The sequence below is a fragment of the Gigantopelta aegis genome, chromosome 11 (genome assembly GCF_016097555.1).
Source record: "Gigantopelta aegis isolate Gae_Host chromosome 11, Gae_host_genome, whole genome shotgun sequence".
In the NCBI taxonomy this organism is placed as follows: domain Eukaryota; kingdom Metazoa; phylum Mollusca; class Gastropoda; order Neomphalida; family Peltospiridae; genus Gigantopelta; species Gigantopelta aegis.
The window spans coordinates 18,549,142-18,562,661 of NC_054709.1; the positions used below are offsets into that span (position 1 = coordinate 18,549,142).

Here is a 13,520-nt window from a genome sequence, read left to right on the forward strand (position 1 = left end):
TGCACGGCCAGGTTGGATTCTTTGTTAGCGAGATTCCTTGCCTCCACGTCATTTCTCCGTCTGACTATGTTGACTTGTTTTTTTCGTGTCTCGTATGACGGCCATTCTGCAGAACGCCACGGTTGTTCGCGTTTAGTCTCTACATGTCCGAGCCTGTCCTAGCAGCACTGGAAGCTTGACCGCACCACTCTAAAAAGAAATAGGAAGCGGGGTCGGCCCCTACTACTCTTTTCTAAACTTTACTTTGTTTTATTGTGATACCATCTCGTATCCTCCGAAGTCGGGCCCGTCCGCAGCAGTATACCAACCCATGACGACTGGACTATACCCTAGTCTGATTCTCTCTCTCGTTCAGACGGATCCGGCTTCTCAAGATCTGTATTTCAGTACAGCACTACACCATCAACGTCTATTGACTGTCAATCTAGGGGTTTTCTTGACGGGATGCAACCCATCTCGTCCCTACAAGCTGTGCACCATAACGGCCTTAACAAGGCCACTCACGTGGACATATTGATCGGACTTTAAACTTTTAGACCTTCGTTCAAAAGTTTATGTCGAAATTACTTTCTTTTTTTAATATTATTAAATAGTCCGATCCTCTCTTCTTTCTCTTATTTTTGGACTGTCCTAAAATGCTCCAAATTATATAAATATTCGACCGAGCAGTCAATTCTTTTTATTTTTGGCTTGTAACTTTTTTCTTCTTTTTTTAAATTAAATTAACTTTTTTACTGTTTGCTATTTTCAAAATTCTGCCCATTTTCAACTCTAACTCCCCCCCCCCCCACCCCACACACACACACTCCATCCCGAGTCAGGCCACCGATCTTTATTAATTATATTGATTAGAGATGCGCATCAAAATTTTAAAGGCCCATATTTAAGTTTTGGATATAAATTTCAAAATTGTCCGCTTAATTTTTTTCTGTCCCGGGACAAGCCCCTGGCTATCCAGAGACAGGCCCCGGGACGGACATGCTCGAAACTCTAGTGGTATATGAGCATGTAAAAAGTATTCGCACTGACACTCGCAATGTGTAGGGAATATGAATAATTAATGTTGACGCAAGAGATAACCTACCTACTTATGGTGTAATGGAGTACAGAGCAGTAGAGTTACGGTATAATAGTGCAAAATGTGATACTAACATGCCACTTTACATCCAGTTAGGCCATCATGTGTAGAGTAAAACTTGACATAAGACCAATGTGCCTGTGACACCTGTTGGCCAGGTGACGTCACAATTCAAAATGGCCGCCAATTAACTATTTCTTACTCTGTATCACATTACCTCTGCGCGTGGTGCAGGGGTATAACATTCTCTTTGAGAATGGCCAATACAGCATAAATTGAAATTTTGAGTAAAAGTCAGTATCTATCTGTGATTTTTGTGTTTTTGCACGGTTCTTTACACTGTTTTTATTTAAATCTTGAATTTTTATATTGATGTTGATCATCACCTTATTTGTTTGCATTACCATAGTGTGACACCCAATAGCCGATGTATTTTTCGTGCTGGGGTGTCGTTAAACATTCATTCATTCATTCTGTATTACATTAAAAAGTGCAAGCTATAAAATATTAGCTCCAATGACACTATAATTACTATTTATATGTTGCTGTTATATATTAATTATTATTTTAAAAAAAAGAAAAGAATATACTGTTCGAAAAAGAAATGCTTCAAATCACAAATACCCTGTACAGTCTACAAAAATACGTTGTATTAAGTTTGAGATTATATGATACAGATATTATGGGTATAAACTGGTTTTCCCAAGAATTCTCTTTTAAGTTACAGAAAACTCGCAACATTACTTTAATCACCGAAAGGTAAAAGACAGAGTTTCAATGGTTTAGCAGTGCAGGTGTATTTTAAAATTCAAAACTGCAAGATAATGAGAATATAGTATAATTTATCTTCTTAGTTACGGATCTGAAGTGTGTGGTTTTCATCCTGGCCAGGACATTGAGAAAAGACTATTAGAGATACAAAGAAGAAGTCGTAATGATTTTATTTATAGTGGGGCGGGGCGTAGCCCAGTGGTAAAGCGCTCGCTCGATGCGCGGTCGGTGTGGGATCGATCCCCGTCAGTCAGCCCATTGGGCTATCGCTCCAGCCAGTGCACCATGACTCGCATATCAAAGGCCGTGGTATGTACTACCCTGTCTGTGAGATGGTGCATATTGAAAAGAGTAGCCCATGAAGTGGCGACAGCGGGTTTCCTCTCAATATCTGTGTGGTCCGTAACCATATGTCTGACGCCATATAACCGTAAATAAAATGTGTTGAGTGCGTCGTTAAATAAAACTTTTCTTTCTTTCTTTTTCTTTTTTTGTTTATAGTGAATTAGGACGATTCCTAATGTACATTATAAGAAAATTACAGATTTTTAAATATTGGATAAAACTGCGTTACATTAATAACAGTATATTAAGAGCTATACATGAGGAAATTGTTCAGTATGAAGATGACTGGTTAATGAAGGTCACACAGAAACTAAACGAACTAGGTTTAAATTATATATGGAACTTAGTACATGTTGATAACAATTTTTACAATGTAATTAGAGAAAGGATAACTGATATATTCAAGCTACAATGTTACAGTAAAATAATGGTAACCCCAAAGGGAAGTCTATACAAACACTTGTTAAATAATTTAAAATTACAAGATTATCTTAGAAAACCATTGGACGTACGTCATTTAAAAGAAATAACTAAAATCAGAATATGTGCACATAAATTAAATATAGAATCTGGCAGGAATAGAAATATTGGAAGATCACAGAGAAAATGTACACTATGTGACCAAAATGAAATAGAAGACGAGTATGATTTTATCCCCCAGTGCACACGATATAATGATTTAAGAATGAAATTTATTTTAAAATATTACCATAAACGTCTAAACGTTTTCAAGCTTACCCACTTAATAGCGTCTGTCAATGTAAAACAACTTAATAATCTCGGAAAATATTTATTTAGAGCAAATGCCGTTAGAGATCAGCTATTGGAGCAAATTGGTTAATAATAGCATTACTTCTATTTATTCAGTATAGTACTATTCCTTTACTTGTACTGGGGCGTAGCCAGAGAGTGAAAAAACGCCGAGACAAACCCAGACCTGTAAAATAAATACCAGTGTCATGAGGAAAAACTAAATAAATCTGGGGAAATTCCAGACGAGACAAGCGCCTCGTCTGCCTCATGCTGGCTACGCCATTGATGTATATTAAACCAATAATACACGTATCTCTTAGTATACTTAATAATGACTTGTGTGTATTGAATAATATAAGTCAATAGTACCTTTATTTATTTATTATTATTATTATTATTATTATTATTATTATTATTATTATTATTATTTACTAAATCACTCTCCACCATAATCCTGTACATATCCTGTTTCTCCAAACTAGCTGATGACGCCATGAATACATTGAAAAGGTTGTACGCTGTACCAAAGAAAGGAGAAAGACTATTTTATTTAGATCAGGTTATAGTGTCTTAAGTGGACATTCAGAGCAAGCTGTTGTAGCGCACGCCATGTTTTATTTAACGACACACTCGACATATTTTAGGAGCGTGACGTAGCCCAGTGGTAAAGCTATCGCTTGAAGCGCGGTCGGTCTGAGATCGGTATCCGTCGGATTGCCTATTTGGGCTATTTCTCGTTCCAGCCAGTGCACCACAACTAGTATGTCAAATGCCTAGGTATGTGCCATCCTAGTCTGTGGGATGGTCCATATAAAAGATCCTTTGCCACCAATGAAAAACTGTTTCCTAGGGTTTCCTGTTTAAGACAAGATGTCAGAATTACCAAATGTTTGACATCCAATAGCCGCTGATTAATAAATCAATGTGCTCTAGTGGTGTCGTTAACCAAATCACATTTTTATTATGGCTATATGATGTCGGAAATATGCATTAGAGCCACACAGATTATTAGAGAGGAAACCCGCTGCGACCATTTTATGGACTTCTCGTTTGATTAGCAGCAAGGGATCTTTTATATGCCATTTTACAGACAGAATAGTACATACCACGGCCTTTGTTACACCAGTCGTGGAGCAATGGCTGTAACAAAACAAAATTAACCCAATTGGGTTCACTGACTGGGATCGATCCCAAACCAACCACGCATCACGAAAGGCGCTATATCACTGGGCTAAAAGAAAGAAATGTTTTATTTAACGACGCATTCAACACATTTTTATTTACGGTTATATGGCGTCAGACATATGGTTAAGGACAACACAGATTTTCAGAGGAAACCCGCTGTCGCCACTACATGGGCTGCTCTTTCCGATTAGCAGCAAGGGATCTTTTATTTGCGCTTCCCACAGGCAGGATAGCACAAACCATGGCCTTTGTTGAACCAGTTATGGATCACTGGTCGGTGCAAGTAGTTTTACACCTACCCATTGAGCCTTGCGGAGCATTTACTCAAGGGTTTGGAGTTGGTATCTAGATTAAAAATCCCATGCCTCGACTGGGATCCGAACCCAGTACCTACCAGCCTGTAGACCGATGGCATAACCACGACGCCACCGAGCCGGCCATCATCACTGGGCTACGTCCTTCGTAGTACAAATGCACTCCAAAAAGTAATCAATAGCTATTCCCTTTTTAAAATCACACAATTGAACACATCCTCGCAACCAGAACTTCATTACAAATATTGAAGTAACATCTGTTGCACACTGGGGCAGTGGCCGTAGCCGGGGGGGGGGGGGGGGGGGGGGCATGGGGCCATACCCATTCCGGAAAATTAGGGGTGATCAGTGGCGTACTCGATATCATTGTTTACTGCCAGGTGCCCCCCCCCCCCCCCCCCCAATACAAAATCCCGCCTACGCCACTGCACTGGGGCTGTGTGAGGAAGGAACTAATTTATTTAACGTCGCACTCAGCACATTGTATTTACGGTTATATGGCGTCAGACATATGGTTAAGGACCACACATATATTGATAGAGGAAACCCGGTGTCGCCACTTCATGAGCTACTCTTTTCCATTATTAGCAGCAAGGGATCTTTTATATGCACCGTCCCATAGACAGGATAGTAGATACCACGGCCTATTTTACACCAGATGTGGAGCACTGGCTGAAACGAGAAATAGACCAAAAAATTGGGGAGTTTTAATATTGTATCATCTCTTTGTTCCCAAGTTCATCACTAAAATAGCTAGTCAGAGATCACGACAGGTCTATGATCGATCCCCGTCGGTGGATCCATTTGGGTTATTTCTTGTTCCAGCCAGTGCAACGCAACTGGTATATTAAAGGGACACGCCCTAGTTGTTAACCATTACGCCGTTGTTTTTCGCTATTAAACCCATTTTCTCACAAATAAAATTGCACTTTACTTACATTTTATTATTTGGAATATACATTTCCATTCACCTGATGTGTTTTTTGGGTAATCCTGGTAATCCTGGTGTTTGTAATACCACAAAATGCATTTTTCGTATTTTTTAAAAACGCTCGCGCGTCTGAGAAAAAAACGTTGAGCAGACAAGGTCTAATCTATTTTTAGAGGGGATTTTCCCGTTTCAACGTCACAGACGTTGGTATACCACGTGGCCGTTATCATTTTGGTTCGGTTTGTTTTCTCGTGCACGATTCGCGCGATCAACATCCAATTTGTTGTCGTTTGCTTGTCGTTCATTTGTGAGGTTTCTCTTCACAGTTCGTAAACATTTTCATTAACAATAAAGTTCAGACAAGTAAGTATCTCAATACAAAACGTTACAAACCCGTAAAACCAATAATTTTGCTAAGTCTGTAGAGGGGATACAACCTTAGGGGGTGGGGATTGGGGTGGGGGCACAAGCTATATTGTTACCTTTATTTAAATAGAGTAGGACAAAAACAACCTTACATTTTCGTCCTGGGGAGGGGAAGTGCCTCCCCACCTCTTGTTCCTACAGACTGTACTACTACTACTACTACTACTACTACTACTACTACTACTACTACTACTACTACTACTACTACTACTACTACTACTACTGCTACTACAAACAATAATAAACGGTGCATCTAATTGCTAATAACAATAGGTTAGCCACTAGTACCCGATGCCGAATAGCAAATGTAGGCTAATTGCGGTTTATATATAAAATTTATTATTTCAAACACTGTAGTATAGTCAACATGGTCAGTGACGGACTATCATTGTCGTCTTATTCCGATTCAAGTATCATGATTGCTGCAGCAGCCACTTCCTCAACAGAAGCACCCATGTTGGTAAAGTAACTTCCTGTTCCAAACTCATTCCTTTCGCGGTCCAGGACAGAACAGTTGGAACATGCCCAGGAGAGGTGAAAGGAACGCACCCCAAGTCTGTGTGCACTCTGGGAAATTTGTCGTGACATAGGCATTTATGTGCTTCGAGCGACATCTACCGGTGACATCAGAATACTAACTTTCAAAAATATTTCAAGTAATTGGGTCACGGGGATTCCCATGGTATTTATCGATATAAAACCTGCTTTTTCACTCTATTTTATAAAAACGTGATCTAAGTGTGTTACAGTTTTGTAGATTAACCAAAATTAGAATTAATTTTCGCGGGCTGAAACTAGGGCGTGCGACTTTAAAGACCATAGTGCTATCTTGTCTGTGGAATGGTGCATATAAAACATCCCTTGCTACTAATAAAAAATGTAGCGAGTTTCCTCTCTCAGACTACTTCAAATTTCCACATTTGACATTCAGTAGCCGATGATTAATAAATCAATGTGCTCTAGTGGTGTCGTTGAACTTAAACAAACTTTATACAAGTACTTCTGAATATTAATGTTTCAGTATACCTCGGGTTTCCTCTCTAAGACAATATGTTAAAATTATCAAAATTATGTTTGACATCCAACGGCCGATGATTAATAAATTAACGTGCTCTAGTGGTGTCGTTGAACTTAAACAAACTTTATATACGTACTTCAGAATATTTATGTTTCAGTATACCGCGGGTTTCCTCTCTAAGACAGTATGTTAAAAGTATCAAATTTATGTTTGACATCCAACGGCCGATGATTAATAAATCAACGTGCTCTAGTGGTGTCGTTGAACTTAAACAAACTTTATACAAGTACTTCTGAATCTTAATGTTTCAGAATACCGCGGGTTTCCTCTCTAAGACAATATGTTAAAATTATCAAAATTATGTTTGACATCCAACGGCCGATGATTAATAAATCAGTGTTCTCTAGTGGTGTCATTGAACTCACATGGACTTTATACAAGTACTTCTGAATCATAATATATCAGTATATCTCGATTTTTCTCTCTACGGCAATGTGTTAAAATTACCAATTGTTTGACGTCTAGCTGTTACCAGTCCTAAATCCGATGACGTGGAATGAATATATTGTTAATAACACCTGGAATCAATATATATAGATCAGAGGGTTTCTTTTAATGTGTCATGGCGAATCACGTGACTTCACCTCTGTCAATGGCAATGGCGACAGCTTCTTTAAAAACGAAGGCAAGCTATGGACACCTGACCACTGATCGCCGATGCACTGTTGTGAAATGCCGTTGTGTAAGCCAAGACTGGTGTTCGGTTTCCTTGCGCTGTTCGTGATCGCCATACTGCAAGGTAACGCTTTTGTGTTGTTGTTTTCCCGTTCCACCCTGTGATACATGGCTTGCATATCAAAATGATGATACTCATTCGGGTTTTCCCGTCCCAACCAGTAATCCGTGACTTGCATAATATCATAATTATGATACCCAATTGTGTTTTTCCGTCCTAACAGGTTTTATATCATAATGTTTATAACCAATCGTTTTTTTCCGTCCCAACAGGTTTTATGACTTTCATATCATAATGTTTATAACCAATCGTTTTTTTTCACAATGTTTATACACTTTCGTGTTTTCCTGTCCCATCCAGTGTTCCACGACTTGCATATCAAAATGTTGATTCTCAATCGTGTTTTTCATATCCCAATTAGATCAATGACTTACGTATAAAAATGTTGATACTCATTCCTTTTTCTTTCTTTTTTGGGGGGCACGTAGCCCAGTGGTAAAGCGCTCGCTCGATGCGCGGTCGGTCTGGGATCGATCCCCGTCGGTGGACCCATTGGACTATTTCTCGTTCCAGCCAGTGCCACTCGACTGGTATATCAAAGGCCGTGTTATGTACTACCCTGTCTGTGGGATGGTGCATATAAAAGATCCCTTGCTGCTAATCGAAAAGAGTAGCCCATGAAGTGGCGACAGTGGGTTTCCTCTCTCAATATCTGTGTGGTCGTTAACCATATGTCGGACGCCATATAACCGTAAATAAAATGTGTTGAGTGCGTCGTTAAATAAAACATTTCCTTCCTTCCCATGAAGTGGCGACAGTGGGTTTCCTCTTTCAATATCTGTGTGATCGTTAACCATATGTCTGATGCCATATAACCGTAAATAAAATGTGTTGAGTGCGTCGTTAAATAAAACATTTCCTTCCTTCCTTCAACAATTCCTTTCGGGGTTTTTTCTCGTTTTTTCTGTGTTTTTTTTTTTTGGGGGGGGGGGGGCATTCCACCCAATGCTCTACGACTTTCATTTCACATTTCACATTACCATTTAACCGACTCCAAACTCTACGTGAGTGCTCCGCAAGGCTCAATGGGTAGGTATAAACCACTTGCACCGACCAGTGATCCATAACTGGTTCAACAAAGGCCATGGTTTGCGCTATCCTGCCTGTGGGAAGCGCAAATAAAAGATCCCTTGCTGCTAATCGGAAAGAGTAGCCCATGTAGTGACGACAGCGGGTTTCCTCTCAAAATCTGTGTGGTTCTTAACCATATGTCTGACGCTATATAACCGTAAATAAAATGTGTTGAGTGCGTCGTTAAATAAAACATCTCTTTTTTTTTCTTTTATCCGCACACACATGCGACAACCAGCAATTTTAGTCTAGAAGTGATCACGTGACAATCAAAATGGCGGTTTTACCCCGCATTTGGTTTGACGGTGGTCAGTGAGATATGTTCTACAACATATTTGTTATGACGCAGAAGAGTGAATTTAAGTAAAGTAGCACTGAATTCGTTCCGCACGCTTTTTTGTCCTTTAGGATATATATACATAATTTTTGTACAAAACCTATATAAACATACCTGGTATTCCAAGCGCAGATGCCATCTCTGCAAGACACATCTCCCTTTTAGCCATGTTGCTGTATTCAGGGGATGCTGTTTCAAAAAGACATGACATTGTCTGCTACATCACCACTAATTCATCCTCTGTTTTTGCAGACCATATACTGCTGGAGGCTGCCATTTTGTGTCATGTGATCACTATCTACCCATTCATTGGCAGTTTAAATTATTGCGTCAATGTTTTGTTGCATTGGTAGATGCAATCACATGCAATAAAATCAAACATGTTTGATCGCAGCAATTTCAGTTGCATGCAACAAAAATTGCATTGCAGGCTAGCGCACACGATGCAACGACGAGTCGTGCGATTTTTGTTAAAATTGCACCTTGTGGCAAAGGTCTGCGGTGGCCTTAAGATCAAAGTAGCTAAATTACGTCACATACATATATATATATATATATATATATATATATATATATATATATATATATATATATATATATATATATATATATAGATATATAGTAACACTTTAGATGGTCATATACATCGGTAATAATATAAATAAAATACAAATGTGTAACATTAATTTGTCGAATAACATTCATTGCGCGCGCGCGCGCACACACACACACACACACACACACACACATGCGCGCGCGCGCATACATACAATAGGCCTACATACATATTATACACCGTGACACGCACGCACATACACACATAAACATGTACGTCATCGCGTTCATGTAGAATATCACTGACAAATGATATGGTGATAAAATAAGGAAACGAAACTTACGTTTAGTATGTTTAGACTTTCATGTTTGTATATTACATTTTAACATTGTTTCACTAACGATTCAACGGAAATATAATTAAGTAGAACAAACGCAAAACAATTTATTGCAATTTATTAAATTGTATTTACACAGACAAGAAAATCAGTTCATTTTCATTTTTCGATTATCAAAGCTAAATACAGTTTTGGTTGGTTGGCTCTTATTTATTCTTTAACACTCGGATATTATGTTCAATTAAATAATAATAATAATAATAATAATAATAATAATCACAAAAAGAGAGAAAGAAAGAAAACGAGAGAAAGAAATTACAATACTTACGATAAAATTTAATAACAAAACACATGTGACTGAATAATTTGATTTATAAAACAACAATAACCGGGGCCGAAACGACTAGGGTTATGGGGATGAAACGTCTGGGACCGAATGTGTAGCCCTAAAACCATTTCGAACTCTGCGTTGTTTCGCCCTTTCGCCCTAAATCTCATTCGTACCGAGTCGTTCCGCCCACAAAATAAATATATTTATTATAGTTTTGAAGTATTTTTTTCTTCTGTTTATTCATTATTCATTATCAAATATTAAGTAATTTTCTGTCTTTTGGATATTAATGCGAAACCAACATACCGTACTCGGCGTTTTAACCTCAGCTGGGTATGTAGTATATTTAATAAGAAACCACAGCACATCAGTAGTATGCAGTGTGGCTGTTCATAAATTAATTATTAATGTGAATACATTGTCTGTATATTATCTAAGGCCTGTACGTATTTCATGTATATGGCTTGAGTAAATAATACTGGAAATAAACAAAATTATAATAATATTTTTATCCGTAAATATAAACACGCAATGTGTGACATCTAAAAATCAATGGATATAGGACAAATCAATGAATAAATGTACTTTATTAAAGGGACATTCCTGAGTTTGCTCCATTGTAAGATGTTTCCGACTAATAAAATAGTTCTACGATTAAAGTTACATATTAAATATATTTTCTTGTTTAGAATATCAGTGTCTGCATATTCAATGTGTTTCTGGTCGTCTTGATATTTGTAAGAAGCCCAAACTGGATTTTGTCTTCAAATAATTTCGTACGTACGAAAAAATAACATTTTAGGAAATAAAATGAAATTTAACCTACTACAAATATTGGAATGATCAGAAACACGTTTAATATGCAGCCACTAATATTCTCTGTTAGTCGATTAAAAATTGCAGCAAACTCAGGAATGTCCCTTTAAAAAAATAAAAATTAGTGCGAATCGAAACATGGGGCGAAACGACTCGGTTAGAGGCACGAATCAACCCTGTTCAAAATGACTCGGGTAAACTAGTAATAAGGGCGAACTGACCTGTTACAATACTATTTTGGTAACTGCAAACTTTAAAATTTCATCAAAATATCAGAGTAAAAGGATTTATTAGAAATTACTCCGATTGTGTGACGCAGAAGCCCTTGTCGGTATTAATTCAATGTGTGGTTGCTGAAGTGATGACAGCTGAGTACCTCGCCCCTGGTTTCATTGAAAACTGGTCTGGTAGACGTGTTCAGAGTAACGCTTCCCGCCGAGGTCAATTGTTTGATTGGTATCACTGTTCATCGAAAAGGTACCGTGACACTAGCTGTACTTGAAAGACTTTTAGCGATAGTTGCTGGCTTAACACACAACGTGACAGGTATGGCAAAGAAAGGATTGCTTGGCTATTGTCGCGATTCTCCGATCCATCTATAACTCGTTCCGCCTAAATTATTAGTCCAAAGGTTGTAATAACCAACTGCGCAAGCGCGGCAATTGTTGGTCCTTTTCGGTGGTATCACCAGTTCAAGGGAAATATAGCTAATAACACAGACGGGACCGATAATTTAGTTCGAGCGAACGCTTATAGTCGACTCTGAACGTATTCGACCCATCATCAGTTAATATAAGGACTTACCGACAAAAAACTCGGGACTTGGTTTTTGGTTCGAGCCAACGAGATTCTATATATATTTTCTGGTTAAGAATATCAGTATCTGTATATTTAATGTGTTTCTGGTCATCTTAATATTTGTAAGAAGCCCAAAACTGGATTTTGTCTTCAAATAATTTTGTATGTAAAAAAAAAGCATATTTTAGGAAATAAAATGAAATTTAACCTAGTACAAATATTAGAATGACCAGAAACACGTTTAAAGTTCTGCCACTAATATTTTATGCAGAAAAATGTAATTACAATCGTTAAAAAGTCTCCTTAAAAGTCATCTTAAAAACTGCAGCAAACTCAGGAATGTCACTTTAAGTATATTTGTTTATGTCTGTGAAATAATCGATTGCAAGTCTGGCTTGTATGACTGTGTTTCCCAACCATCCATGGGTTCAAATGTCATTGTAGATCGCGAGTTGTCGATCATTCAAGAACCATAACTCTGGATGAACTCTGTCTAAAACGGTCCTCTATGTAAACCGGACTATTTCGATGGTACCCAGTGAGTCCGGTTTAGACAGAGTCCACTGTATATATATATAGTTGGCCGTTCTTCCACTGTTGTGCGTTACATTGTGGGTTTGTTTTGTTTTGTTTTGTTTATTTTATTTGTTTTTAACTTATATGTATGTGTGTGTGTGTGTGTGTGTGTGTGTGTAGTTTTTTTCTCAGTTTTTTGTTTTTGTTTTTTTGTTTTGTTTTTTGTTTTGTGTGTGTGTGTGTGTTTTCTCTATGTTTGTTAATTTTCTTTTTAAATCTATGGTGAGAGTGTTGAATGTTGTATGAAAAATTGTTTTGTTTAACGACACCACTAGAGCACATTGATTAATTAATCATGGCTATTGCATTTCAAACATTTGGTAATTCTGACAAGTAGTCATCAGACGAACCTCGCTACATTTATTTATATACACTTTCCCAGAGTCAGGGAAATACATACCGCGTCATTGACAAGATGTAGTGCACTGGACGGAACAAGAAAAAATCCCAACAAAAACAATCAGTTGAATGGATCCACCGAGGTGGTTCGATCCAGACGCGCAATCATATCAGGCAAATTCTCAACCGACTGAGCTACCCCCCCCCCCCCCCCGTTAAATGAAGGAAGGAAATGTTTTAACGACGCACTCAACACATTTTATTTACGGTTATATGGCGTCAGGCATATGGTTAAGGACCATACACAATATTGAGAGAGGAAACCCGCTGTCGCCACTTCATGGGCTACTCTTTCCGATTAGCAGCAAGGGATCTTTTATATGCACCATCCCACAGACCGGACACCACGGTCTTTGTTACACCAGTTGTAGAGAACTGGCTGGAACGAGAAATAGCCCAATGGGTCCACCGACGGGGATCGATCATAGACCGACCGCGCATCAAGCGAACGCTTTACCACTGGGCTACGAGTCGCCCCCCGCCTCCCCCCCCCCCATGTTAAATGAAGTCAGCTGACAATTTAAAGAAATAACACAAGTTTATGAAACCTGTCGGTGTGTTTGACATCCATTAGACCGTTTTATTACATTAAAGAAAAGGAACACAATCTTTCTTTAACGACACCTCAGTGTATGTTTCCCCTGAACGTGCTGTAACCTCACCGTGGTGCAGGGGTGTAACA

General features: G+C 38.4%; 1 protein-coding gene across 1 annotated transcript in view; it reads left to right on the forward strand.

Moving 5' to 3' along the window:
* Positions 1 to 7,553: 7,553 nt before the first annotated feature.
* The window catches only part of LOC121385069 (carbohydrate sulfotransferase 1-like), a 40,603-nt gene continuing 34,636 nt past the window's right edge, over positions 7,554 to 13,520 (forward strand). The window contains exon 1 of the mRNA XM_041515605.1: positions 7,554 to 7,620. Coding sequence (XP_041371539.1) covers positions 7,554 to 7,620 — 67 coding nt within the window. The remainder of the gene's footprint in view (positions 7,621 to 13,520) is intronic.